We start from the raw sequence: 25,236 nt of genomic DNA, 5'->3' as shown, positions 1-25,236 counted from the left end.
AGTCTGATAAAGAGTGGCCAGTCCATGCCTTGATCACAAAAAGTAAAGGACTCAGACGTAGCATGTAATGGGAAGCCATTTGAAAGGCTTAATGCAGGAGCATGAGTGGATCGAATTCATGTCCTTTTTTTTTTTTTTTTTTAAATCACTCTGGCTGCTGGGAAGCTGTACAACTGGAGAGACATGTTAGGAGCTTGCTATGGTGTCTGAGGTGATGGAGATGTGATAAGAAAGCTTTCTGGATCCAGCACGATGCTGAATGTGGCTTCTAATGAATCCCTCCCACTACAAACATCTAGAAATATCTAATGAAATATAATACAAGCTATTTTAAGGCACAGCCAAGAGAAGAAATAAAGGCAAGTCCTCAGGTGACAGACTAAAAGCAGGATCTTCAACAGAAGCAGTGAGCACAGGGCGGCTACTGTAAAATGCCGGCAGGCTCCTTGGACGGGACTTTACCAGTTGTTCGGAGCAAGAGATGTGATTTTGGGTCTCACATTCAATGGGAATTAAACCTGAGATACCTATAGAAAGGCAAAGTCCTGGAAAGCTTGCCCTCTCTCTAAGAGAGTCTAGAAAACTCTGCCCACCAGCTCATGAAAGCAGTGAGAAGAGTCTGTTTCGGCTTGGGGCTCTGGATGAGAAATCAACCTGAAGACTATACCATCCACAGGTGTGTCTGAATTTACACTCCCCATGTGCCACAGGAATCCCAAACCAGGGAATGAATATCAAACTAGTTCAGCAACAGTGAAACCCCTGGGGTATCCAAGGGAAGTAAACACAAAGGCTGCTCTGGGAGGGCAGATTTACAATCCAGGATGCTTGGGACTCCCACAGAAAGTAATCTGTTCGGCGAAAGACAAATTCACAGTAAAAATACATAACCCATGTCAACCCACGATCTAATACAAGAGGGCCAATGCTGCCCCAAATGGTAATTAACACCTCAGTAAACTAAAATAAAAGACTCTGAAAGAGACTTTGAAATTATCTTAAAAGTGACAGCAAGAACAGAGCCGAGATGAATGAACAGGACAGCATGAGAAAGATGTGATGGCAGCCGGGGGAGTGGTTACAGCACAGACCAGGAGGCAGACGGACTCAGGCTGTACTTGAAGCGACAGCTCACAGGAACCGCAAACGGGCTGGATGTGGAAGGAAGGAAGAACAGGAGCCCCAGCCGTTAGCTCCAGGAGCCCCCAGCCGTTAGCTCGAGCAACTGGGGGGCTGCTGGGTGCCATGCCATTTATCCAGATGGAAAGGTGAAAGGAAGGAAAGCTTAGCAGAAAAAGGGTGGGCTCAACAAGTTGAGTTTGGGACATCGATTAGACATCCGAGCAGAGACAACCAGCAGGAAGTTGAAGATTCAAATCTAGTGCTTGGGTTAGAATGTAGGATCAGAGATACCCATGAGTAGCATGTAGATGATAATTAAAATCTTGTAAATTAGTATCTATTCATTCTTCCAGATGTGACTTCAGAGTCCCCTCCATGGAGCCTTACATGACTTCCTAAGCAGAGTGAAGGGCTCTCAGAGTGACCTATAATCTCTCTTACACCTTCTGGGATTTTGCTTATTTACTTGTCTCCCCACCATCGCTGACAGGGCCTGGCACACAACCAGGAGCCAACACGTTTATTCTGTTCCTGGTTGGTGACTATTTTAACGTTCTACGTGCTAGCCCCTGGCACAGTATCCTAGAAAGGGTGGGTAGGCACTCCAAAATATTTACTGAATGAAGAAATGAGCTAACCTTCTGAGCTGCCAGACTTTGACTGCTTTCACTCAGAGCCAAAGACGTAAAATACTGGATACACTCATCTAGCTCCGTTTGAGGTAGAGAAGCCAGCAACTGTCTGAGCTCTTCTTCAATGGAAGAATCCTGTCATAAAAGGAAAACAAAGTCTTCATAATTAAGCTCCACAACTGGGCACAACAAAAGTACGGAAGAATCAATGCCAAAACAAAAGAGCAGGGATAAAGGAGAGCTTTAGTCTTGGAAACTGTGGCCCACCTAAGCACACAGTGAATCACTTAATTCTGAGTTCTGCACTTCTGTCTGCTGCCTCAGTCTGAGAGCCCTAAGGCAAAGTTTAGCTCTTGGCTCAAAATGGATTATTACACTCTTTCTACCTAAATCTTGCTTCTTTAAATCCAGAACTCATTACTATCTGATTTTCTCTAATAACTTACATCTAGCATATCCATTTTTCTATTTTTCAACAACTGATTGCAAGTTTTCAGATTTCCTTTTCTAGGAAAGCCTCAGAAAGGTGCTGAAGAAGCATGCTCTAATACCTACTAGCGGTTAATAATTAGTATGTATGTGGGCTAACGCATTAACATCTATATGTGGTGGTTAGTAAAAACCTATGCGGAGTGATATATTAATACCTACAGGTGGTGGTTCTCTGGAGGCTTTCTGCACCCCCAGGAAACAGTCAGCAGTGTCTGGAGATAGTTTTGGTTGTTACAACTGAGGGGATTGCTAGTGGCATCCAGTGAGTAGACCAGGGATGCTGCTAGACATCCTACAATGTACAGAACAACCTTCCACAACAAAGAATTATTAGGCCCAAAATGTCAGTACTGTTGAGAAAAACTGATCTAGAGCAATATTAGAACTAGTCCATTGTTTAGTTCAATATTAGAACTAATTCACTGATGCTGATTGGCTATGAAGCTCCCCACTGGTGTACAGAGACTCACAACGCCCAAATGGGGAAAATAACACAAGAGAAACAACATCTCCTGGTAAATCAAGAAATCTTTGCATAGGAACTACAATTTCCGGTTAACATCTAGTTTACCTGCTTGTGAAAAGTAGCCAACAGACTACTTTTTGATTGGTTACTTTGCACCCAAAGTGAAGATGACATATTAATCTATTTTTCACTCACTGGACTATTTTATTTACTTACTTCTTTTAAAGATGGCAAAGGAGGTGGTGGGAGAAAAAAGCGAGGATCACTCTCTTTGCTTCGGGCCAAACCAATAAGAGTTCTCAGATCACAGGCTTGAGCAATTATCCTGTACTGGTAATCTATTGTAAAAGTATGTTGTTAGCACCCAAATTACCTTATAATTGTTTTAAGAATTAAATGCACATTTAATTTTTAGACTACAAGTTTGCGATTCAAAATTTCCCAAGTCTCTTTCCATAATTACAACTGCATTTACCTACCGGTAACCCAGATAGCCAACATTTCCACGCCTGATGTCACAATTCTCCTCAACACATAGGTAGGTATATTGCGGTCTAACCTTTTCGAAGAACTGAACTTCAAATGCGAAAACTGATAGGTCAGAACCGGCTGAACTGCTTCTCCTTTTCTTTGTAGTAATTCTAGTGTTTTAACTGTTTTGATCACTACTTAAAAAACCCGAGGTTGCACTGAGATCTATGTCACTGGTACGGTGTGGTGCTTTGCATCCCGTCATGTCCATGAGTAATCTGAGGTTCCAGATGGCCGTGCTTTGTTTGAACCTTCATGATTTAACCAGTCCAGCCTTTATGTACTGCTCTGAATGTGTCCCCACCCCCATTCATAAGTTGAAATTTCCCGATGTCATGGTATTTGGAGGTGGGAACCCTTGGAAGCCCCCATGACTGGGATTACTGTCCTTATAAAAGAAACCCAGAGAGATCCCTTGTCCCCTCTGCCACATGAGGACACACAGTGAAAAGCTGGTCATCTGTGAACGAGGAAGTAGGTCCTCACCAGATATCAAGTCTGCTGGCACAATGACCTTGGGACTTACCAGCCTACAGAACTGTAATAAATAAATTTCTATTGTTTATAAGCCACCCAGTCGACAGTATTGTTACAGCAGCCCAAATGGACTAAGCTATGTATTGAAAACAAAATTACAACCACTGAAGCAGACATTATTTTAATACGAACCCAGTTCATAACCTGGGTAAGTTCTTTAAGATCAAGTGGGGAACTTCCCCAAAATCTATGTGCCTGGGCTCCAACTCTGATTTTTCTGATATAGTAAGTCTGAAATGGAGTCCTGGAAGGTAGACTTTTTTAAAAGATTTTATTTATTTATTTTGAGAGACAGTGTGTGCACAAGCAGGGGTTGGGGGGAGGGGGGAAAGGGAGAGAAAGAAGCAGACGCCCCGCTGAGCAGGGAACCCTATGCAGGGCTCGATTCTAGGACCCTGAGAACATGACTTGAGTTAAAGGCAGATGCTTAACTGACTGAGCCACCCAAGCACCCCTACATTTTTTTTTTTTTTAAGATTTTATTTATTTATTTGACAGACAAAGAACACAAGTAGACAGAGGCAGGCAGATAGAGAGGAAGGGAAGCAGGCCCCCTGCTGAGCAGAGAGCCCGATGTGGGACTTGATCCCAGGACCCTGAGATCATGACCTGAGCCGAAGGCAGCGGCTTAACCCACTGAGCCACCCAGGCGCCCCGCACCCCTACATTTTTAAAAAGATTTTTATTCTAAGTCTTCACTCACAGTGAAGAAGCTTATAAGTTATTTAATATTATATATATATATATATAAATATATAATATTATAAGTTATTGTAATTAGAGGCACCTGGGTGGCTCAGTTGGTTGGACATCTGCCTTCAGCTCAGGTTATGATCCCAGGGTCCTGGGATAGAGTCTCATATCGGTTTCCCTGCTCAAGGTGAGCCTGCTTCTCTCTCTCCCTCTGCTGATCCCACTGCTTGTGTCCTCTCTCTCTGTGTCAAAAAAATAAACTTTTAAACAATATGTCTTTAAAAAATAAAAATTAAAAAAATATAAGTTACTGTAATTATAGCCACCAATCAATTCAACTTATATGGAGGCAAAGATCTTGTGCTGATACTTTACTCTGAAAATATTTTATAAGATGACTCTTATAAAATATGACCCATTTTATAAGATGACTCTATTGATAGAGTATACTTTAGTCCCTGTACTATAATCAGAGCAGATCTGAACTCTTGCTCATGTACTTTTACTCGCAATTTTTAAATACAATTAAATATTTTAAATCTTCCTTTAAAAATAATACACACACACGAATCAGGTACATTTGACTCAGTCTTAAAGCAAAGTAACTTGCCGAAGTGAAAACAAGTATAACTCTATGGTGTGGCAAGCAATTAAAATAGATTTTGTTAAACATGAACCAAAAGAAAATGCAAATATAGAATAAGGCTATCACTATCAGCACCAAGAGTTTCTCTAATCAGGTAAAACTTCGTTCTGGTAGAAAGTTACACAAATACATCTTCCTCAATTTTGAGCCTGTTCTTATCAAACACATCTGGCTACCAGGCCAGCAGTTTTCTACTTTCTCTATCCATGGAGTTTCTTCTTTAGAATTTTCATATTCAGATTTCCTGAATCATTTTCCTTCCCTGCTATCTCCTTTCCATCCCCCGGTATCAGCATAGAGAAGCAAGCAGGCGGCGCGGCAGGGGCTCGCAGGGCCGTGTTACCGTGCCAGTGATGGGTCTCCGACATTTCCTGCACGGCCTGCAGCCGCGCGGCTCTGTCCCCCGACTGGCTCTTCCTCAGGAGCAGCCACACAGCACACTCGTGATCCTCGACATCAACTGTACTAAAGGGGTCTTTGCAAAAAGAAAAAAGAAGAAGACAACATAAACAGTGTGAACAGTTAAAACACGTCCTCCCATTTACTTGGGATGATAAGCTGTAAGCACTTGACATCTACAATAAGACTGAATTCCATTTCCAGGCACTAATAGTGACTGATAGGTTTGTTCTAGTTCTGTCGTATTATTTTGTTAATATTTATTTTGTAGATTATCATGTGCTTTAGTTTTATATACTACGTTGCCTTCACAACCTCATCTCTTTTTTGTTGCTGCTCTTTTTCCCTAAAAAACTTTTCACTGTGGGATGCCTGCAAGGCTCAGTCGGTTAAGTGGCTGCCTTCGGCCCAGGTCATGATCCCAGTGTCCTGGGATCGAGTTCTACATCAGGCTCCCCCTGCCTCTGCCTGCCTCTCTGCCTGCCTGTACTCTCTCTCTCTCTCTCTGACAAATAAATAAATAAATAATCTTAAAAAAAAAACTTTTCACTGTGAAAAATATTGAACATATGGAAGAATTAAAAGAATAATACATTAACATCCATATGTTTACAACAATATTTAATAAATTTCATGTTTCCATATTTGCTTAATCTATATGGATGTGTATTTTTTCTCTAAAACATGTGAAAGGAAGTTGCAGATGGAACATTTGATCCTTTCTTAGTCAACCCGCCACTCCTAAGAATAAGCCTGCCTTCTCCAATATACTCATGATGCCATGACAACACCCACATACATTAATGAAAATCTTCCAAAACCATCTAAAATCCAGTCTAACTCCATACTCAAATTCCTCCAAGTGTTCAAAATATAGCTTCAGTGCTGTTCTTTCAAACCAGGATTTGATTAAGTCTCTTTAGTATCTTTTAATTCTTGAAAAATTTCTCACCTTTCTTTTTCATGATGGCAACTTTTTAAAGAGATCAAGTAAGCGCTTCCATATCTAGCTCCAATTGTAGATTTTTTGTAAAATCTATATTATTGATGCAATATTCTCATTATGAGAAAGTATGGAGTGATTTTTTAACAAATTTAAAATTTTAAAGCACTTAAGAGAAAAGGTTGTATTTAGTGTCAATATCTATTTACAATTATCTAACAATACTACATCCACAAAGTGGAAAGAAGAAGACTGTCCAAGGCAACAAAATTAAAATCACCCTTAAAATTAAATATAGCCCAAGAAAATAATGTCACTCAATTTTCCATAGCTATAAAAAATGTCAGTATAAGAAACGGGATAAGAAAAAAAGACCTCAAGTTGATCATCAGATGACTTTCAGATCACTGATAAAGACTGCAAGTTAAATATTTGATACTTACCAGCAAATGGGCCGCGCAGTATCTTGGCTGATGTTGCCAATACTTTTCTTACTGCTTTGTGAAGCTCTTTTCTTGCCTGGTAGGTGATTCCTAAGACGATTACAAATTAAGATAAAACCAAGTATATACTCTTAATGCTACACTTCCCTACTTTAAAGAAAAATGTATAAGCTCTAAATTTTTTCAAAAAATATAAAATAGTTTTTTAGGGTCACTATCAAAACAACAAAAACCATTATGTGAACAGAGAGCTCTAGATCCCAAAAGAAGACTGCTCTCCAAGTCCGGAAAAAGGTTAAAACCTAAACAAAAACAAAAACACGAACTAAAGCTAACAAATTCTCAGATGCGACATAAGATCAGCTATATTCAGGAACAACAACAGCCCTTCCCAAACTGAAATTTGGAAATGCCTAACTATGGAGATGCCCTACTATGAAGATGAAGCTTTGCTATATGGATAAATTGTAAACTGTAAAAATTATCTGTGTAATTGAAATTGTAACACACTAGATGAGACAATAAATACTAACAGGACAGATGGTGATTTATACAGCTGTAGGAAGGAAAGAGTGAAATCTGCCCCACTGAGAGCATATAATGTAACAGGCAAGGTTAGTCTGGCCAACTCTATAGGAACAGGCAGCTGTAAGTCAAGGGTAGTGACTCACCAAGCTACACATACTTTGATGAAAAGATAGGCCTCTGCTCTAAAAGTTCATGTTCAAGAGGCAACCGTATGGTTACTAATTAGGTTTCCCTGTGACCTAAATACAGAGAAGAGGAACGTTCGGACTAGTAAAGACAAGTTTTCCAGCCTCCGTGACAAACTCTTTTTTCTCTCTTTAATAAGATGGCATTCAGATTTATGAATCCATGTCATGATTTTAGTAGGCATGAATAAATCCCTTGAGGCCAAGAATATAACAGAGCTAAGTGACAAAATCATGTTTCTCTAATTGGCGAACTGAAGGCCAGCCTCTGACTTGACCTCCACTACGGTGTGGAATTCCAAGTTTAGATCAAAACAGTCGGCGAGGGAGAGTTGCAAACGTGCGTTAAATAAGGAAGTCCAAAATCTGGTCTTCAACTACTTCTTTAGGAATTTGGTTCTCATAGGATTTGTTGACTCCTAGAATGAGCTAAACCTACCTTGCTAATATTGTGTTTTTAATAGTTATTTTAAAAGTTAGTAAGTAGCTCCCGCTTTTCACAGAAATGGAATTACTTTACCATAAACTTACCATAATTTTCTCTGTCATCTAAAGAAACTGAGTCCACATATATATAGGACTTCATTTTTTCTCTTTCTACTACTTGAGTATCTAACGTCAAAGATTTCTTCAGGGCCCAAACTTCATAGGTAAGAAATAAAGAACCGCTATAAAAGGAACAAAAAAATTCATCATAAATATGTGATCTAAAGGTAACACAAGAGCCACTTTTTTTTCTTTACATGACAGAGTAACAGCATGATATTGGTTACAGAGCTCCTCAGATTACTGAGCACCACAGAAACTGAATGGCTCGACCTGTACAACGGCCGAGCTCTTGAACCTATGGGTTGAGAATAGTATTTCCTGCGAGTGGTGAAAAAAGGCTGAAGGGCAGAATTTCCCAAAAAAAGGATGGGAAAAATAAGTGCTTAGTAAACACTGAGTGAAATCATGCTTTCGGAACGAGAAGTTTTATATACACTAGCGATTTGCATCCCGTGACGAAGAGAAATTTCCTCAACATATACCCTATTGATTGAGCCAGTCTTTTTTAATAAGCTTTCTGTTGTGGAATTTTTCATTCTCTTTGTTGGGAAACAATATATACACATACATAATATAAGAGTATGTATGCATATAACAGATTCTATATACATACATATAAATGCAAGCACAAATGTGTCCACTTAATAATAATAATGACAGGGGCATCTGGGTGGCTCAGTGGGTTAAGCCTCTGCCTTCAGCTCAGGTCATGATCCCAGGGTCTTGGGATCGAGCCCCGCATCAGGCTCTCTGCTCAGCGGGGAGCCTGCTTCCCCCTCTCTCTCTGCCTGCCTCTCTGCCTACTTGTGATCTCTATCAAATAGATAGATAAAATCTTTTAAAATAAAAAATAATAATAATTACAATATCCAGGCAAAAAGTATTAACAGTACCCCAGAAGCCCACAGTGTGCCCGTCCCTCATTCTGACCCACTTTCTCATCTCTATAGCTAGTTACTACTTTGACTTTTATTACAATAATGTCCTTGTTTCACTTTATACTTTGCCATCTATACATGCATCCTTAAACAACAGAGCTTATTTGGTCTGTCTGTGGGCTTCATCAGGATGGAGGGACACTACATATTCTTCTGCTCTTGTCTGTGACATTCGTTCATGGGGCTGCTGTGTCAGGAGTTCATACATTTATATTTTCATATGGTATGTGACTCGGTGATGGGATGGCTATACCACAGCTTACCCATGCTACCACAGAAGGGCATTTGGGGACTTTCTGGTTTGAGTCTGTTACAAATAATCCTGTTACACACCTTACGCATCTACACTGTACACATGTGTATATGTTGCTCTGGGATACTCATCTAAGAAGGAGAGTCACAGACCTTCTGACAGTATACATACTCTTCAACTTGATTAGGTACTGCCAAACTCCTTCTCTAAAAAGTTCAAAGCCAATCTGTACTCCCATCACCAACATATTTCTCCTAAGAGCTATGCCTAAAGTCAATTTTTAGTTGTGAAATAGAATATTCTTTGTTATGTACCCAAAATGAAGGTGCTTTTTTTTTTTTTTTTTCCTGATCAGACTGACATACACACTCCCTAAATCCACAAAGGCTGCACTGTCTGGATTCAGTGTCTTAGTGTAATATCAGTTACACTAAGAATATACCATATATTCTCCTGACCTTGGATTTACACCCCAAAGTTAAAGCAGGTGAGAAAGAAGGGACAGACCCTGGCCAGAACCACAGAAACAGAAAGCTCTAAAGAATCCTCTCCTCAGGCTGCCGGCGTGGCTCAGACGGCTGAGCATCTGCCTTTGCATGGGTCATGCTCTCCAGGTCCTGGGATAGAGCCCCGTGTCAGGTTCCCAGATCAGTGGGGAGTCTGCTTTTCCCTCTCCCTCTGCTTCTCCCCCTGCTTGTGCTCTGTCTCTGTCTCTCTCTAAAATAAATAAATTTAAAAAAAAATCTCTGAGAGATCGGAGCACCTAAAAAGAGCAAATGCATTCAGTATTTTTATTGTGCTTTCCATGAGAGACAAAATTCTTTACTGGAAATTATGTGATTAATTTTCATTAGATTCCTGAATATAATTGTGAAACAGACAAAGTACATGACTATATCTTTTGCCTGGAATGATTCAAAGGGAAAAGTCATCTAACTGTGTTTTGTCTTGTATTAGTGTCATAGAGAAATGTATATATTTGAATAAAATGCCAAGTGCATCTCCTATAACATTTGAGCATCTCAAAGTTGTATATGTATGTGCGTATATACATATGATGTTATATGTATAATAGTGAAAAAGAGTATTAACAAATACAGTTGACTCGTATTAGACATACATTAACATGTATACCCCCTTCCAAAAAAGGGAAAGAAGGCCACTCCATTCATTAAGCATGCGCCTCTGAAGAGCATCAGATGAAAGGTATCAAACTGCTGGTTTTCTCGGCCAGCCTCAATCTTCTTTCATGAGAGCTCTATGGTGATTTAAGGGGTTTTCCAAAATAATTTTCGCTACAGTCAATTTTCACCTCTCTGACCCATGTTAGAACCTAACACAAGATGTGATTTTAGATATGGGAAAGCGAATTAGTGAGCCCCTGCCCCGTATGGAGTCCAGTGCTCTTCTCAGAGCAACAGTGCCTGGTGGGCCGAATCTTCATTGTACCCTTGCACCAAAGATAAGACGCCTCTCAGCCAGTTCAGTAACTGGATCGAGAGGACACTGAAGTGGTAAAACCAGTGATCAATCCGCCTAATTCCAAAATCTATACCTATTTGCCACCCCATGCTACTGTAAACCACTTCCACTGGGATTTCAAATAGCATAAAGAAGCCAATGAACATTTCATAGTTGACACTTACCCTAAAATAAGTGATCCAGTAAACTTTATTACATTTCCTTCAAAAAGAAAGAAAAAAAGTCAATGTGATGGATTTCATTTTTAAAATGTGACAGGAAATAGGCAACAGTGTCTCCACCTGTATTATATAATTGGGTAAGAAGTTACTGGTATTTTTCCCGGAATATGATTACTATCAACACAAGGCTTCCTGTCCCCAGATAGACAAAGGAACCAACAAGCACTGGGTACAAAAATATACTCTGTATTTCATACTCATTCTCACTTCCTACTGTTCTCCTTCTCTTGAGTGTCTCACTCTGTCATCCCCAGCAAACCAGTGGAGACTCCAGTGCTACCGCACCCGGGGTGTTACCAGGCCTACAGCGCTTCCACTGAATGTGACGGCCATGAAGCTAACATGCCTTCTGGCTCCTATGTCACAACCAATTAAATAAGGGAATGGGGACAATTCTATTGCCACTAGGATCATACTGGGGGATCATGTTTGCGAAGCAGGGACACAAAATGACTTTTCCCAAAGTAACTACTTTGCAGTTGGTGTTTCAGTGCCTTATGTATACAGCCCCATTAAAAATACTGGTTACATTCTATAAGTTTACTTAAAATAACTTTTTGTTTGGAACTTGGAAAACTTTAGTTTTAATATAAAAAAATATATTCTGGGGCGCCCGGGTGGCTCAGTCATTAAACATCTGTCTTCAACTCAGGTCACGATCCCAGGGTCCTGGGACTGAGCCCCACACTGGGCTCCCTGCTCAGTGGGAAGGCTACTTCTCCTCTCCCACTCCCCCTGCTTGTGTTCCCCTTCTCACTGTGTCTCTGTTAAATAAATAAAATCTTTAAAAATATATATACATCCTAGTGGAAGACACAGCTAGCTGCTTTTTCAATACACATAAGCCCCTTAATCCTTACTAACACAACTTAATTACTATCTAAAAATATTCGAATCCCCAACTCTTGCAGCTATGGCGGGCCATGCAACACAGGTGTAGCCCATCAGATATAGACAGAGGTCTGTAAGTAGAGATCCCTCCCCAAATAAAAAGACAAAGCTTCATAAGATGACTTTTGGCCTTTCTGCCTTCTTGATGTCTAGAGATTCAGCAACCATCTTGGGACCATGAGGACAATAAACATCATGGAGCAGGAAGACAGGAGGATTGCTAAACTGTGGTTCCTGCTCTGAATTGTCTCTATCTTACCTCCCTGTTAAATAAAAAAAATGAGAACTTTACTAATTTAAGCCACTGCAGGCAAGTTTCTATTACATGACCTGAACACAACCTTTACAGATACATTACCCGTAAGCATCAGGTCCTGCTACCTGCCTGCAAAACCTACGTGACTTTTAACTTACTGGATGTGTAGAGGTAGCCCATCGTCAGAGTTTCAACTTACGGCTACTGAGAACACATTTATCCTCCCTACAGAGGGATAAGAAACTCAACTTCTCTAGACATCAGGCAAGGGAGATGGACATTCCTCCCAAACTCTGAGACCTTAGTAGTGGTTCCAGAATCGGGAAGGGTACAGTTCGAGGAGGTGTGAAGGGATGAGATCAGAAGTTGTGCCAGAGCTTCCTGACTGTGGGACTCTCTAGCTTATTTTTCATTCTAAGATGGTGTCCTTCCCACCCCCAAACCCCACCAACCCTGTGGGGCCCCAGGAGTAGCTTGTTTCCCTCTCTACTGCTTGCTATGTTTCTTTTTCACTGGGTCCTGGGAACAGAATACAGTCTCATAGCCTTTCTCCTAACTAAATTCACTACTCTCTCATCCTAAGTTCACTGCTCTTCATTCTTTAAGAATGATGAGAGAAGAAAAGCTCCCTTCTATGTCCCAACCCCTTTTTATATTTAAAATACAAAATCATAGAATTTTCTACATGAAAAGGATCTATCCTAAAAAAAAAAGATTTATCTTGAACAACAGAAACTCCATGAAAACAGGGACTTTGTCTTAATCCATATTGTATCCTCAGGGCCTAGAATGGTACCTGGCACACAGCAGATAGTAAATAATTAACTTGCCAAATGAATGAAAGGTGATCTAGGCCTATCTTCTCTTTTACAAATAAAGATCAATAATAAATAAGGTAAATGAAGATTTACAAATAAAGATAGCAGACCAGCTCTAGATCCCAACCTCCCACTGGACAAGCACAACATTTCTGCTCACTACTGAATTCCCAGAACCTAATACCTGTGCCTGCCTTTTGCAGAAACTTAATAATGAGAGTGTAGTGATACTTGAGTTTGAAAGGATGAGCCTGAATTGGACAAAAAACAGGGGAGGAAAAAGATTCCCCAGAAAAAGTAATATTCGTGGCTCTGGTCCTACAAATTTGGAGTGCACCAATGGTATAGAAAAGACCGAAACAAATATGAGATTTATCATGGATTAAGTAAATTTTTGAGGGGGCCACGTGGAAAACTCAGCCACCATTCTAGCAAAGTTTCTTTAAGAAATACTGTTTCAGCTGTACTCACTGATTTCTCTCCGGTATGTGGTACTTTTGGGCGGAGGAGTTAAGGTTCCTATTCTTCTGCAACAGATGATACAATAAGCAGCCAGGGACATTCTGTGTATTTAGAACAATTAAAACAAATTTAACTTGAGATGAATTAAAAACATTTAACTATAAGAACATGTCACAATCACAGTGGATTGCCTACAGAGTTAGATTTTTCAAGACCAGGAAAAAAACTTTTCCATTAAAAAAGAAATTCCATCCTTAAAAAAGACATGCTAGAATAGTGTTTTGTTAGTACTTTGATTATTCTTCAAACTGAGTCCAACTGTGAACAATGATTGTTACGAAGCAGAAAAACACCGATTATTAATCAGAATGTCAATACAGAATTTTAAATTTTTTCAGTATCTTTTAAAATATATATGTGCATACAAAAATAGATATTTATATTTACCTTTGATGACTGAAGGCCCTACTGAAATGAAAGGCGCTCAAAATGGAAGACATACTTAGAACCCATGGAAGTATTTAGCCCTCCTCCAGCTCCCTCAGGATGGTACCCAGCACGGTTTAAAATCTTTGTTCACTGTTGGCATCCTATCAGAGGAGGAGAACTGTGGCTCAACTAACTTCATCGACTGAGTAATGATGATTGAAATATGATGCAACGGTTTCTAGAACAACTCAGTATTCTAGAATTGTATCAGACTGTCTTTGGAAAAGACTTCTTTCTTTTGTTTTTGCTATAAAGGTAAAGAAGAAAAGCGCATTGAGGGATTCACGTGAGAAAAGGTCTTTTGGTTCAACAAAAGTTCTAGCTTTATACGGATAAGGGGGAAATATATATATATATATATACATATATACATGTAAGAAATATCTGTTAGAGACAGCACAAAATAGGGGCACCTGGGTGGCTCAGTCAGTTAAGCATCTGGCTCTTGATCTCAGCTCGGGTCTTGATCTCAGGGTCGGGAGTTCAAGCTCCACGTTAGGCGTGGTGCCTACTAAAAAAACAGAGAGAGAGAACACAAAATAAAAAGCTTTTACATTTTTTCATGTAATTACAGCACATCAATTAATGACTAAGCAAACTCGTTTTGGCAGGGGTAAACTTTAAAGGTCACTATTTTAAAGGTCATTGTTTCTTATTTTATCACTTGTTTAATGGGTTGCTACTACTTCTCCATGAGACATAAGGATATTGTAAAAATGTTGTAAAGACTGCAATGAAGTAGATGCTCATGAAACCAGGGAAGAATGCAACATAAACTACTTTGAGTTTGTGTACAGATTTGTAATTTCATTACTACATGACAATTTAAGGAAAACAAAAATGCCAAGCAAAACTACCTATTGCTTCTTTTAATCCTGACACTACAAAAGCAATCAACTACAAAACATTATACAGATACTCTTTGCTATTACTTCTCTGGCCTAAAAAACTTCAGTGTTAACTTACATACTACCCTACCACCACCACCCCAGCAGGCTTCCTTCCTACTAAATCCTCGGAATAAAGCTAGGTCTACTGGCAATATGTCCTCATCGTATTTCCTTCTTGGTTTCCTCAGACGACATCACTGCCCCTTGCTGCTCTCTCCAGAATAAACTGCTCCATCGCTGATTCCCCCTCCATCCCCTCAGAGTGTTGATGGTTTCTCTGCTCTCCAGCCTGAACTAACCTTCCCTCCCTCACTTGTCTGGGAGTGCGCAGCCAGTATCCCAGGGAGGGAAGGCTGTTCTTCCCTCCCTACACATCACTCTCTTCCTCAACAGTACTACACCCCCCCCCCGCTTTTTTTTTTCCTTTTTAAGATTTATTTATTTATTTTAGAGAGAGAAACTTAAGCAGACTCCACATTGAGCACGGAGCCTGATGCCATGACCCTGAGATCAGACCTGAGCAGAAACCAAGAGACGGATGCTTCAACTCACTACATCACCCAGGCACCCCTAGACCCCTCCTCTTTCTAGTAGCCTGCAACCCTAACCTGAAATATGTGCTTTCTTTGTTCCTACACTGACAGCCAAAATGGGGTGCAGGGAAGGGGCTGGAGGAGGTGGGGAGAGGGGTTAGGGAGTGGTTCAGGGAGAATAAAAGACAAATTGGGAGTGGGCTCTCAGACTCATTTGTGCTGTTCTCAATCAGCTCTCTCCCCACCCCGACAAAGACTGCTCTAAATGACCCAAAAACCCTTCTAAGCCTTCTCCCTAAGTCCATCCTCTCAAATGATCTTGTCTTTTATTTGACTGAGAAAGTTAAAACTAGGAAACCCCTCAACCTCTGTCCCCTTACCTACAAGCAAAGACATATCCAGATATCAAGGGGCTTAACATTTATTCAAGGGGGGTGGGGGGGCTCTTTAAAACACACACACACACACACACACACACCAAATTAGGTGCTAAAATGAAAGCCATCTAGAATGAGAAAAGATATAATAAGTGACTGGAGTCTTAGGAATTTTGATCCCTTTCTTCTGAGATTCCATTAGACAATGTGTCAGAAATCCTTGTATAGAAATGTTTCTGGATTACAATGTGGCATTCCCTCTCCCCCAGGACATTAAAACTCCTAGTAACTCACAGCACTCAGAGGGGCGCACGCAAGTAAGGCATCACCCAAAGCAGAAGGTTCGTAACTCCTCGCTAAATCCATCCTGGCCTGCAAATGTGTATTCATCTATATTCGTCTACGCTGCCTTTTCCAGATTGCAAATGATCTTCTCCTCCATTGTTCTTCCCAGTTTCTGAGGAAAAGATCTTACTCCCTTTCCAAGGGGAAATCGTATTCTAGGTCTCATCTCTCTCACTTCCACAGGGACCCTAATTCATTAATTAGCTGCTTTTCTCTTCTTAATCCTCCCTCCCTTTCTTTCAGCTCTATTCCTCCTCCCTAAATTCTGGATTTCCATGTTGTCCCATCAAAACACAAAAACAAAACAAAAAACAAATGACTGGGGGGAAAACCCTCCCTCGATCCAAGTGCCTCTTGTCTCGCCTTCCTTCCTAAACGCTTTCTCCAGTGTCCTCTAGCACTGACAGCTCCCCTTAAGGTCACCAGTCAGTGACATCTTTGTTCCGAAATCCACTTTTCAGTCGTCCTTTTGCTGCTTCTGAAGCATTTCATTTCTCTCTCCTTCTCTCGCTACTATGACTCCTTGTCTTCTAGTTTTACTCTCACAGCCTGGCTGCTAATACTCATTCAACAAACACTTGCTGAGCACCTATCATCTGTCGGGGTTGTAAACCTGAGATGTGAATAAGACCGCAGAGCCCCTGCCCTCACTGGGTTGGCAGGTGGCTCTGCTGTCTCCACCGGGCCCTTAAATATTAGTGTTCCAGAGGCTTCCACCTACTCTCCTCTTTTTCTCTCAGGCTATACTCTCCGGCTGAGTAATTTCAAGTTTTCCTCACAAAGCTCTACCATAAGCTTGTGATTCCCAGATTTCTATAACTAACCCAGGTCTGTCTGCTAAGCTGCAGGTACATACACATTTGACCGCCTAATGAACACTTCCACTTTGAAGGACCACAAACACCTAAAACCCAGAATGTCTAAAATCAAATAATCAAATTCGTAAAATCAAACATCCCAAGACCATTTATTTCCAAACCATAGTTTCCTCAGTGATTAGAAGAGTCCTCCATACACCGAGGTCGAACCTACCTAGGGTTCATTTCTGGACAATTTTTGCACAACTGATCTGTTTGTCTAAACGTCCATCAATGAGGTAACATCTTTCTTAGTTCCTGTATCTTTAAAATAAATCTTGACAGCTTCTAGAGTGAGCACTCTTATGGTTTGCCTCCCTTTCTATTTTTACCTCATTTTATTTTTTCTTCCCTTCCCCTATGTCCACCTGTTTTGTTTCTTAAATTCTACATATTAGTGAAATCAGATGGTATTTGTCTTTCTCTGACTTATTTCGCTTAGCATAATACTCTCTAGTTCCATCCACCACAGTGCAAATTGCAAGATTTCATTCTTTTTGATGGTTAATATTCCATTGTATATATGTACCACATCTTTTTTATCTGTTCATTTGTCAATGGACATCTGGGCTCTTTCCATATTTTGTATCTGCCATCTCTATTCTTTGGTGAAGAGTCTGTTGAAATCTTTTGTCCATTATTAATAAGGCTGTTTGTTTTTTTAATTGAGTTTTAGAAATACTTTATATATTCTGGGTAAAAAATCTTTATTAGATTTATAATTTACAAATATTTTCTTCCAATCTATGGCTTGCCTTTTCATTGTCTTAACTGTGTTTTTAGAAAGCAAAAACTCTGGGGTGCCTGAGTGCCTCAGATGGTTAAGCATCTGTCTTTGGCTCTAGTCATGATTTCCAGGTCCTGGGATCAAGCCCCAAACTGGGCTCCCAACTCCGCAGGGAGTCTGCTTCTCTCTCTTCATCTGCCTCTTCCCCTGCTTGTATTCTGTCTCTTTCAAATGGATAAATAAGATCTTTAAAAATTAAAAATTAAAAAGAGAAAGCAAAAGTTCACAATTTTGATAAAGTCAAATTAATCAATTTTTACCTTATGGATCATGATTTTGCTATTGCAAAAAAAGAAATCTTTGCCTAACCCAAGATCACCAAGATATTTTCCTATACCTTTCTCTATAAGATTAATAGTTTTAGGTTTTTACATTTCAATTTATTATCTATTCTAAGTGAATTTTTGTATAGGGTGAAGAGTATTGATCGGGGTTGTGGTTTTTTTTTTTTCTCTTTTTGCACACAAATATGCAATTGTTTCAGAATTATTCGTTGAAAAGACGACCATTTCCTCATTAAATTCCCTTTGCATCTTTGCCCAAAAAACTGACCATGTGTATATGTGTCTACCATTACATACTATTTCATTAATTTATATGTTGACCCAATCTTTTCCAATGCCACACTTTCCTGATTATTATAGATTTATAGTAATCTTAAAATTAAATAATGTTTCTTGAACTTGGTTGTTCTTTTAGAAAATTGTTTTTGCTATCCTAGTTTGTCTTTCTATAAATTTTAGAATCATCTTATTTCTACAAAAATAATTCTCCTGGGGGCGCCTGAGTGGCTCAGTGGGTTGAAGCCTCTGCCTTCGGCTCGGGTCGTGATCTCAGGGTCCTGGGATCGAGCCCCACGTGGCGCTCTCTGCTCGGCGGGGAGCCTGCTTCCCCCTCTCTCTCTGCCTGCCTCTCTGCCTGCTTGTGATCTCTGTCTGTGAAATGAATAAATAGAACCTTTAAAAAAAAATAATTCTCCTGAGTTTGTGATTAATATTGAGTCTTCCAATCCATGAACATGGATTACCTTTCCATTTGTTCTGTCATTTTTTTTTTCACCTGTTTGATCATTTCCAACATACAAACACTGCCAGGTATTTTAAAATTTTTATATCAAAGTATTTCCCAGGTTTTGGTACAACTATAAATAATACTTTCAGGATTTTTTCTTTTTTAATTTCAATTTCCAATTGTTCTTTGTTAATATATGAAAATGATTGATTCTGTGTAATGATTGATTCTGTGTATTTCCTTATATCCCGTGACCTTGCTAACCCAACTCATTAATTCTGGGACTTTTATTTTTTTTTGGGAGGTGACTATTTAGGTTTTCTACATACCCAATTATATTTCCTGTGAATAGAAACAGTTCAATTTCTTCCTCTTCAATCTTTATGCCTTCTATTTCTTAATCTTGCTTTATTTGATGGGGTAGGACCTCCAGTAAAATACCAAACAGGAGTAGTGAAAGCAGATATCCTTATATCGTTCCTGATCTTGGGAGGAAATCTCCCAGTCTTTCATCATTAAGGATGATGTTAGCTGTAGACTCTTTTGTATATGTCCTTTACCTGTTTGCGGACATTCTCTTCTATTCCTAAATTGCTGAATTTTGACAAAAGCATTTTGTGCATCTATTAAGATGAACATGTGATTTTCTGTAGTCTGTTAATATGTTACACTGACTAATAGAACATGTGATTTTCTGTAGTCTGTTCATATGTTACACTGACTAATATTTTAAGAATAAATTGAAATAATGATACATTAGATATGTTTTATTTGCTAGTATTTTGTTAGGGATTTTTGTGTCTATGTTTATGACAGATATTAATCTCTTGTTTTGTTTTGTTTTTTGGTGAGATCTTTCATTTTCCCATGAAGATAATATTCGTCTTATAAAATAAGCTAATAAGTAGTCCATCTTCTTCTATATTCTGGAAAATTTTATGTAGAACTGGTATTCTTTGTTCCCTAAAAGGTTTTAATAAATATTCCTGTATTATCTTTTTAAGGGCTTAGAATCTAAAATGAGGCCTTCTCTTTTATTCCTGATTTTGGCAATTTGTGTCTTCTCTTTTTTTCTTATCCTGTATGGCTAGAGGTTTATGAATTTTATCAATATTTTCAAGGAAGCAGCTTTTAGTTTCATTGAATTACCTTGTTTTTCTATTATCAATCTCATTGATCTGTGCTTTATTTACCTTTATTTGTTTTATTTCCTTTTATTAGTCTCTGTTCTCTGCTTGTTTTGATTTCAAATACCTCTTCCCTCTCAAGCACCTTTTGTTTTTTTTTTTAAGATTTTATTTATTTATTTGACATGGAGAGATGGAACACAAGCAGGGGGAGTAAGAGAGGGAGAAGCAGGCATCCACTGAGCAGGGAGCCCTATGCAGGACTCGATCCCAGGCCTCTGGGATCATGACCTGAGCCAAAGGCAGACGCTTAACGACTGAGCCACCCAGGCTCGCCCCCCAACCCCCAAGCATCTTAAAACTGAAGCTTAAATCACTGATTTAAGGTTCTTTCTTTTCTGTCACTATTTAACACTAAAAACTTCTCAAGTGCTGCTTGGCTGAATCCTTCAAGTTTGGATATACTATTATTTTCCTTTCATTCAATTAAAAATATCTTCTGGGGTGCCTGGGTGGCTCAGGTCACAATCTCAGGGTCCTGGGATCAAGCCCCACACTGGGAATACCTGCTCAGAGAAGAGTCTGCCTTTTCCTATCCCTCCTCCTCTGCCCCTCACACCACTCGTGCTCTATCAAATAAATAAAATATTCAAAAAATATATTTTCTAATTATATTGTGACTTCCTTTTCAACCCATGGAATATTTAGAAGTGTGTTAATTTCCAATTTGGTAATTTCCAAATATGTTTGTTGATTTTTAGCTTAATTCCCAGTGGTTGGAGAACAGGCTTTGTATATTTTCAATTCTTGAAAAACTTGGTTTGCTTTATGGTACAGAATATGGTCTGTCTTGGTGAATGTTCCACATGCACTTGAAAAGAATGTATATCCTGGTTTGTTTGGGGGCAGAGGGCTCTACAAAAGTCTATTAGGTCAAATTGGTTGGTAGTGTTTTTCAGATCTTCTCCTTACTGATTTGATGTCAGCTCATTTTGTTGATTACTAAAACAGGAATAGAGAAGGCAGGGGCTAATCAGATCACCAAAGTCCTTTCAGCTAAGTTAAGTTGTCTGAAGTTTACCTTAAGTTACGGGCAGCTGTTGGGAGATTCACCTTAAGAAATGGAGTAACATGGTAAAAAAAAATTTTTTCAAAAAAAATTTTTTTCAAACTTGACAAGATTGAAAATAGGCTGGAGGAAAGTCAAAGCAGCAGTGGGGAAAACTACTGGGAAGGCATTTAATGATCATCAAAAAGAAACATGTACTTGACTTAAAGCAGTGGCTCTGAGAATGATGAAAAAACAGATTAAGGAACATTAAGAGAACAGAATCTAATAATCACTTGAAAAAGGTGGAGAATAATGAATACCAGGGAGGAGATGGTTATGGTTCCCAGTTTCTGATTTGGAATACTGGGGTATGCAGGGGTATGTACAGGTTAATATTTACCAAAATAGGGAAATACAGGAATGGAAATTGATTTGAGAAGAAGGATGAATTCCCAATTTCAACACGGTGAGATTAAGGTTCCTATAAAATATTCATGTAAAGATGTCCATTAAATTATCTCAGTTCAGTAGACAGGTCTAAGCTAGATAGACTTATGAGTCGTTAGCACATACTATTAATTGAAACAATTTGTTGGGGTGAATTTATTGAAGGATGGTAAATATATTAAGAGCTTATCCAAATGTCATTTTAGGATTATCAGATTATTAAAATACAGATTCTCAGGAACTACTTTAGATTGGACTTCAGTTTTCACCCTCAGGAGGCTGAAACCAAGGTGTCCCAGTGCTGCATTACTTACTGAAAGCTCTGGGGGAGAATGCACTTGCATACTCTCTCAGGCTGTTGGCAGGATTCAGTTCCACGCAGCTGTCAGACTGAAGCCCTTGTTTCCTTGGTAGGGGTTGTCCGCATGCCACCCTCGGATCTCTGTAGGTAGCATTCTACAGTTCATAACTGGCAATAGTGTATCCTTTTCACATTGCCTTATCTCTGACATTTCTGCTCTCCTATTCCACTTTTAAGAACTCATGTGGTATTAGGCCCTGTCAGAAAACCTAAAATAATCTTCCTAGCTTAAGTTCTAGAACTTTCCATCTGCAAAGTCTTTTTTTTTTTTTCTTGCCATACAACGTAACATATTCACAGGTTCCAGGGATTTGGGCATGGATATCTATGAAGGGCCAGTATTCTGCCTACCATAAGCTACTATAAGCATTCTGATATAACACTTCTTGTAGACCTATGTTTTCATTTTTCACTGATCTTGGGTAAGTACCTAGGAGTGGAATTGCCGGGTCATAAGGCAGGTATATGTTTAACTTTATAAGATGCTGCCAGATATTTTTCCAACATGATTGTACATTTCACACTGCAACCAATAATGAAGGAGTAGGAGAGTTCCAGCTGTTCCATATCCTCACTGATATTGGAGCTATTAGCCTTTCTGGTTTTAGCCATATTAGTGGGGTATCCCCTTGTGTTTTTAATTTGCGAGTCCCTGAAAACTAATGATGCTGAGCACTTTTTCATATTCGTTTTGGCCATTTACATTTATTGGTGTGTGAAGTGTCTGTTCTTTTACTGATTTTTAACTTGGATTATTGGTGCTTCGAATGAGTTACTGGCTCTTTATTCATTCTGGAAACAAATTCTTTATCAGATATATGTACAATATATACTGCAAATATCATCTCCTCTTCTGTGACCTGTCTATTCACTTTCTTAAAGGCACCTGTTGACGAACACAAGTTTTATTTTCATAACGTCTCTTTTATCAGATTTTTCCTTTCACTGTTATTGCATTCTGTGTCCCGTCGCAGATATTGCTGCCTACTTCAAAGTCACAGAAATTCTCCTATAAGTTTGTTTTATCTTTTACTTTTAGATCTTTGATCCATCTCAAATTAATTTTTGTATATTGGGTGAAATGGGTTCATTTTTCCCCCATATGGATATCCAATAATTCAGCATTATTTGTCGTAAACTTTACTTTTGGGGCACGTGGGTGGCTCAGTGGGTTAAAGCCTCTGCCTTCGGCTCAGGCCATGATCTCAGGGTCCTGGGATCGAGTCCCAAATCAGGCTCTCTGCTCGGTGGGGAGCCTGCTCCCCAACACCCTGCCTGCCTCTCTGCCTACTTGTGATCTCTGTCTGTTTATAAATAAAATCTTTAAAAAAAAAACAAAACAACATTTTACTTTCCTCACTAAACTGATTGGTGCTTTGTTTGAAAATCAGTTGGCTATATAAGCATGGGCATATCTCTGGACTCTATTCCATTTCATTGATCCATTTGTTTATCCTTATATAAATACCACACCATCTTGATCACTAGAGTTCTATAATAAATCTTTAAGCTCGGTAGTACAAGTTCTCTGGTTTTATTCTTCCTTTTCAAGATCGACTATTCTAGATCTTTGGCACATTCATATAATTTTAAAGTCAGCTTGTCAATTTCTATTTTTAAAAAAAGCCTTTGGGATTATTATTGTGACTGCATTAAATATGCAACACTAGTTTTAAGTAGAGAACAGAGGAGAAATTCTGAGGACACAGAAAGTAAAAATGGAGAGTTTAAAAGCAAGTGAAACAAATGCTCAAAAATTCCATTAAATTTAACAACAAGGAAGTCACCAGAGCTTTTACAACGGTAGCTTCATTGCCCTGGTTGGAGAAGAAACCAAACTGAAACTAAATATCCCATTCCCTCTTCATTCTTACTAAAACCAACCAATCAACCAAACAACAACAACAAAAAACCCCTGAATCTTGCCATTTGCGACGATGTGGGTGGAACTAGAGGGTATCATGCTTAGCGAAATAAGTCAATCAGAGAAAGACAACTATCATATGATCTCCCTGATATGAGGAAGTGGAGATGCAACATGGGGGGTTAAGGGGGTAGGAGAAGAATAAATGAAACAAGATGGGATTGGGAGGGAGACAAACCATAAGTGACTCTTAATCTCACAAAACAAACTGAGGGTTGCTGGGGGGTGGGGGGTTGAGAGAAGGGAGGTGAGCTTATGGACATTGGGGAAGGTATGTGCTTTGGTGAGTGCTGTGAAGTGTGTAAACCTGGCGATTCACAGACCTTTACCCCTGGGGATAAAAATATATTATATGTTTACTTCAAAAAATTTTAAAAAACAACAACCCTGAATCGTAGCTGGGCACACAGATAACTGGATAAAGACTACATTATCTATCTTTTCCTCTACTTGTGACCACTGATTAGAAACCAGCTAATGGGCTCTCAGTGGATGTGTCACACGCAACTTCGTAGAAGTGTCCTTAAGACCATGTTCCTTTCCAACAGACACCTGAAAAAGTGCTCAACATCACTCAGCATCAGGGAAATACAAATCAAAACCACAGTGAGATGCCACCTCACACCAGTCAGAATGGCTAAAATTAACAAGTCAGGAAACAACAGGTGTTGGCGAGGATGCGGAGAAAGGGGGACCCTCCTACACTGTTGGTGGGAATGCAAGCTGGTGTAGCCACTCTGGAAAACAGTAAGGTTACTCAAAAAGTAGAAAACAGAGCTACCCTAAGACCGAGCAATTGGACTACTGGGTATTTACCCTAAACATACAAATGTAGTGATCCAAAGGGGCACGTGCACCTAAATGTTTATAGCAGCAATGTCCACCATAGCTAAACTATGAAAAGAGCCTAGATATCCATCAACAGATGAATGGATAAAGATGTGGTATACATATACAATGGAATATTATGCAGCCATCAAAAAGACCACAAAATCTTGCCATTTGTAACAACATGGATGAAACTAGAGGGTATGATGCTAAGCAAAATAAATCAGAGAGGGACAATTATCATATGATCTCTGATTTGAGGAATTTGAAAAACAAGACAGAGGATCATAAGGAAAGGGAGGGGAAAAATGAAACAAGACAAAACCAGAGAGGGGGACAAACCTTAAGAGACTCTTGGTCTCAGGAAACACACTGCAGGTTGATGGAGTAGAGAGGGAAGGGGAGGGATGGGGTGGCGGGTGATGGACACTGGGGAGGGTATGTGCTACGGTGAGTGCTGTGAATTGTGTAAGACTGATGAATCACAGACCTATACCCCTGAAACAAATAATATAGTATATATCAATTAAAAAAAAAAAAGAGTATGTGCCTTTCTTCACCTTTCCCTTTTCCCTCTTGCTATGAGCAGGTGACAGCTGGACTTAAAGCAGCCATCTCAGCCACGAGGTAGCATGCCAAAGAAGGCAGAACAGCAAGGAAGAGGAGCCCAAGGCCCTGATGACCATGGAGCTGTTGCCACACCAGCTACGGCCTGCCTAGCT

At 39.4% G+C, this 25,236-nt stretch overlaps 1 protein-coding gene across 6 annotated transcripts in view; it reads right to left on the bottom strand.

The window, feature by feature from the left end:
* The window catches only part of SERAC1 (serine active site containing 1), a 57,124-nt gene that overhangs the window by 28,661 nt on the left and 3,227 nt on the right, over positions 1-25,236 (bottom strand). For 2 of the 6 annotated variants that reach the window (XM_032338608.1, XM_032338611.1), the window contains exons 2-8: positions 13,497-13,588; positions 11,004-11,040; positions 8,149-8,285; positions 6,905-6,994; positions 5,463-5,594; positions 2,929-3,050; positions 1,761-1,889 (exon numbers count right to left, since the gene is read on the bottom strand). In XM_032338608.1, coding sequence (XP_032194499.1) covers positions 1,761-1,889; positions 2,929-3,050; positions 5,463-5,594; positions 6,905-6,994; positions 8,149-8,285; positions 11,004-11,040; positions 13,497-13,587 — 738 coding nt within the window. In that variant the 5' untranslated portion in view covers position 13,588. Of the gene's footprint in view, positions 1-1,760; positions 1,890-2,928; positions 3,051-5,462; positions 5,595-6,904; positions 6,995-8,148; positions 8,286-11,003; positions 11,041-13,496; positions 13,589-13,934; positions 14,363-14,389; positions 14,444-21,715; positions 21,844-25,236 lie in introns of those variants that run through there. The other 4 variants (XM_032338610.1, XM_032338609.1, XM_032338607.1 and 1 more) reach the window with 4 other exon arrangements.

Source organism: Mustela erminea, chromosome 4 (genome assembly GCF_009829155.1).
Source record: "Mustela erminea isolate mMusErm1 chromosome 4, mMusErm1.Pri, whole genome shotgun sequence".
Classification (NCBI taxonomy): domain Eukaryota; kingdom Metazoa; phylum Chordata; class Mammalia; order Carnivora; family Mustelidae; genus Mustela; species Mustela erminea.
This window is presented reverse-complemented; position numbering and strand designations above follow the sequence as displayed.